The sequence below is a fragment of the Anneissia japonica genome, unplaced genomic scaffold (assembly GCF_011630105.1).
Source record: "Anneissia japonica isolate Jap-2015-1 unplaced genomic scaffold, ASM1163010v1 scaffold284860_len1800451_cov186, whole genome shotgun sequence".
Classification (NCBI taxonomy): domain Eukaryota; kingdom Metazoa; phylum Echinodermata; class Crinoidea; order Comatulida; family Comatulidae; genus Anneissia; species Anneissia japonica.
In genome coordinates this window covers 545,533-550,588 of record NW_022706010.1, presented here as the reverse complement: position 1 = coordinate 550,588, position 5,056 = coordinate 545,533, and the positions used below count along the sequence as shown (strand labels likewise).

The 5,056-nt window shown below is 31.6% G+C and overlaps 1 protein-coding gene across 1 annotated transcript in view; it reads right to left on the bottom strand.

Annotated features, from left to right (window-relative positions):
* The window catches only part of LOC117105982 (hyalin-like), a 27,117-nt gene that overhangs the window by 19,999 nt on the left and 2,062 nt on the right, over positions 1-5,056 (bottom strand). The window contains exons 3-10 of the mRNA XM_033247285.1: positions 4,148-4,390; positions 3,560-3,856; positions 2,980-3,222; positions 2,581-2,871; positions 1,206-1,329; positions 1,039-1,091; positions 531-695; positions 53-343 (exon numbers count right to left, since the gene is read on the bottom strand). Coding sequence (XP_033103176.1) covers positions 53-343; positions 531-695; positions 1,039-1,091; positions 1,206-1,329; positions 2,581-2,871; positions 2,980-3,222; positions 3,560-3,856; positions 4,148-4,390 — 1,707 coding nt within the window. The remainder of the gene's footprint in view (positions 1-52; positions 344-530; positions 696-1,038; positions 1,092-1,205; positions 1,330-2,580; positions 2,872-2,979; positions 3,223-3,559; positions 3,857-4,147; positions 4,391-5,056) is intronic.

The following is a 5,056-nucleotide window of genomic DNA, read 5'->3' as shown; positions in this document are numbered from 1 at the left end:
ATTGAATATAATTTTGGGGATTGCGTTTTAGTTTTTATTTTTCAAGCTTTACCTAAGACCTGGATAGCAAATTCACATGTGTCAGCATTTTCGTAATCATCCGTTGCTGTGTAGACAATCTGAATAAACGAAGTGGTGACTGGTATCATGCCACCTGACTGGTATGGTGCAGCTACGACCGTAACATTGTCATTACTATTGTCACTAGTAATAGGTGGATCCAAGGTGACGGTTGCATATGAACGACCTTCATCTGTCTTCACATATATTATACTTAACATCTCACTGATGTAGTTATTTGAAGTGACATTTGTAGGACAACTGATAACCGGAGGTTCTTTATCTACAAATAAAATAATATATTATTAACAACAATATATACGATTTTGTACATTGTAAATTTGGATTTGTTCAAATGTTATTTTCACTGAATGTTATATGTTAGGCTTACCTTGAACAGTGATTGTAAAGGAACACATGTCAGTATTTCCATATGGATCTTTCCGCTGTGTATGTCACTAAAGTATCACCTACTTGGAATGTACTGGCTGGTCCAATATCAACAGTAAAGTTCACTCTACCGGAGTTGTCCTCAGCGATTGGTTCATTCCAAGACACAATAGCAGTTGCTAGGCGGAATGTAGTGTTTACTGTTATATTGTTTGGACAAAAGGTAATAACTGGATCCTCATTGTCTGCAATGAAGAATATCAAACAAATACTAATGACTGAAACATGTGAGAGAATGGTGTATCTTCTATTTTATATATAAATTTGTTATGAGTTTTATGATTTTAGTAGTTGAAATCTCCATCTGTAAGTAATGGAAGCAATAATAGCTGTGTGTATGGATAGGTGACTGCTATCAGTGAACAGTTAGTTTATAAATACCACTTTAATTTTTTAGATGATATTCTAATAGTCATCCAGAACGGAAATAAAATTGTAAAAAAAATGTGTTATTTCATTTAAGAAAGTATTTTTATTATGCACTGTACATATGTATATATACTGTGTATAAAATAATAGAATAAATACCTTCGATCGCTACTATCACATAGCACGTGGCTTCATTGCCTACTGGAAATGCACTGTCAATGAAAATATGTTCAATTTCAGTTTCACCGATTGGTAATACAACAGTAGTCTTAGTGTTTACTGTTATATTGCGGTCTCTTATACACATCTAGATGTGTATAAGAGACAGCATTTCATGAACTTGAACGTTATCCATGATGCTAATGTTGTAGCTCACAGTGCCATTTGCTTTTCCAAGATCTGTTACACCACTAACTTGTGATGGACAAATTGGAACAGGAGGCTCTTTGTCTAAAATTTGAATTTATAGAATAATTAAATATTTGATTAATAATAAAAATAATTTAAGAAATAAAAAAATACATAGGAATGATACATCAACTCTCATATTACATAAACTATCCACCTTCGTATGAGTTCACATATTATAATAACCGTCCTCATCAATAACGTACTTGTTTGAAGTAAAATTGTTAGGACATACGATGACCGGAAGTTCCTCATTCATAAACAAAGTAATTTATTAACAATATATGAGATTTTGAAATTATTTGTTTCATTAGATTTGCTAAATTTGGTTACCTTCAACAGTGATTGTAAATGAGCACATAGCAGTATTTCCAAAAGGATCTTCCGCGGTGTATGTTACTAAAGTATCACCTATTTGGAATGTACTGGCTCTGTCTCTTATACACATCTAGATGTGTATAAGAGACAGAGATTACATACTGTAAAAGATTAGTAATTAAAAATAGTTTGGACAATTGTAAATAATTGGTACCTCATTGTCTGCAAAGAAGAATACACGGTACAAGATATTTTTTTTTGTCCGAAAAATTAGAAATTAGTTTCCACTGGCAATTATACAAAATATAAACAACATAATACAGCAAGAATAAATACAAGATTACATACTGTAAAATATTAGTAATTAAAAATAAAACCACAATAAAATATCAAAACATGATATTTAAACAACATTTACATAAATCTAAATTAGACTTAAATTAATTATGTTTTAACAGTGTCAATTTTCAAATGGATCAAGTTTGGAACAAAAGAATTTATATAGAGACAGATGGTGAGTGGTAGTTGCCACCGGAACTACTAAAAATAAAGGCATGATATAGAGGACGAGTCGTGCCGTTTATTATGTTCTTACGTTTTGCTAAAGTATGTTCTTACGTTTTGCCAAAGTGTATTTGTTATAAATGTCATCCAGATGTAGAATATTCTCTTTAATTACTTTCTGTGTAGTTTTCCTAATTTTGTCTAATATATTTACATTTCCCTCTGTTAGGCTTTGGTGTCAAAATTTTCAATAGGCTATACAAATGGTAATTAAAAATCGACACTAGGTTAATTTGTTTTGTATCTGTTTACATACAGGTTTTTGTCAGTGCATCCAGGTTTGTTAAAAATTATACAAAGTTTCGATTGATTGAATGGAAAAATAATGATATTTTAACGTTTTCCGCATTAAAAAAAATACTGAATATAATTTTGGGGATTGTGTTTTAGTTTTTATTTTTCAAGCTTTACCTAAGACCTGGATAGCAAATTCACATGTGTCAGCATTTTCGTAATCATCCGTTGCTGTGTAGACAATCTGAATAAACGAAGTGGTGACTGGTATCATACCACCTGACTGGTATGGTGCAGCTACGACCGTAACATTGTCATTACTATTGTCACTAGTAATAGGTGGATCCCAGGTGACGGTTGCATATGAACGAGCTTCATCTGCCTTCACATATATTATACTTAATATCTCACTGATGTAGTTATTTGAAGTGACATTTGTAGGACAACTGATAACCGGAGGTTCTTTATCTACCAATAAAATAATGTATTATTAACAACAATACATACGATTTTGTACATTGTAAATTTGGATTTGTTCAAATGTTATTTTCACTGAATGTTATATGTTAGGCTTACCTTGAACAGTGATTGTAAAGGAACACATGTCAGTATTTCCATATGGATCTTCCGCTGTGTACGTCACTAAAGTATCACCTACTAGGAATGTACTGGCTGGTCCAATATCAACAGTAAAGTTCACTCTACCGGAGTTGTCCTCAGCGATTGGTTCATTCCAAGACACAATAGCAGTTGGTAGGCGGAATGTAGTGTTTACTGTTATATTGTTTGGACAAAAGGTAATAACTGGATCCTCATTGTCTGCAATGAAGAATATCAAACAAATACTAATGACTGAAACATGTGAGAGAATGGTGTATCTTCTATTTTATATATAAATTTGATATGAGTTTTATGATTTTAGGAGTTGAAATCGCCATCTGTAAGTAATGGAAGCAATAATAGCTGTGTGTATGGATAGGTGTCTGCTATCAGTGAACAGTTAGTTTATAAATACCACTTTAATTTTTTAGATGATATTCTAATAGTCATCCAGAACGGAAATTGTGAAAAAATATGTTATTTCATTTAAGAAAGTATTTGTATTATGCACTGTACATATGTATACATACTGTGTATAGAATAATAGAATAAATACCTTCGATCGCTACTATCACATAGCACGTGGCTTCATTGCCTACTGGAAATGCACTGTCAATGAATATATGTTCAATTTCAGTTTCACCGATTGGTAATACAACAGTAGTCTCAACAACAGTGTACGTCTGGTTAATGGTTAAGGTCTTTTGGTTTGCGCCTTGGTAGTTGATAAACATTTCATGAACTTGAACATTATCCATGATGCTAATGTTGTAGCTCACAGTGCCATTTGGTTTTCCAAGATCTGTTACACCACTAACTAGTGATGGACAAATTGGAACAGGAGGCTCTTTGTCTAAAAATTGAATTTATAGAATAATTAAATATTTGATTAATAATAAAAATAATTTAAGAAATAAAAAAATACATAGGAATAATACATCAACTCTCATATTACATAAACTACCCACCTTCGTATGAGTTCACATATTATAATAACCGTTCTTATCAATAACGTACTTGTTTGAAGTAAAATTGTTAGGACATACGATGACCGGAGGTTCCTCATTCATAAACAATGTAATTTATTATCAATACATGCGATTTTGCAATTATTTGTTTCATTAGATTTGCTAAATTTGGTTACCTTCAACAGTGATTGTAAATGAGCACATAGCAGTATTTCCATATGGATCTTCCGCGGTGTATGTTACTAAAGTATCACCTATTTGGAATGTACTGGCAGGTTCAATATCAACTGTAAGGTTCAATCTACCAGAGTTGTCCTCAGCAATCGGTTCGGTCCAAGAAACATTAGCAGTGGGTAGGCGGAATGTAGTATTTACTTTTGTATCGTTTGGACAATTGTAAATAATTGGTACCTCATTGTCTGCAAAGAAGAATACACGGTACAAGATAATTTTTTTTTGTCCGAAAAATTAGAAATTAGTTTCAACTGGCAATTATACAAAATATAAGCAACATAATACAGCAAGAATAAATACAAGATTACATACTGTAAAAGATTAGTAATTAAAAATATAACCACAATACAATATCAAAACATGATATTTAAACAACATTTACATAAATCTAAATAAGACTTAAATTAATTATGTTTTAACAGTGTCAATTTTCAAATGGATTGAGTTTGAAACAAAAGAATATCTATAGAGACAGGGGGTGAGTGGTAGTTGCCACCGGAACTACTAAAAATAAAGGCATGATATAGAGGACGAGTCGTGCCGTTCATTATGTTCTTACGTTTTGTTAAAGTATGTTCTTACGTTTTGCCAAAATGTATTTGTTATAAATGTCATCCAGATGTAGAATATTCTCTTTAATTACTTTCTGTGTAGTTTTCCTAATTTTGTCTAATATATTTACATTTCCTTCTGTTAGGCTTTGGTGTCAAAATTTTCAATAGGCTATACAAATGGTAATTAAAAATCGACACTAGGTTAATTTGTTTTGTATCTGTTTACATACAGGTTTTTGTTAGTGCATCCAGGTTTGTTAAAAATTATACAAAGTTTCGATTGATTGAATGGAAAAA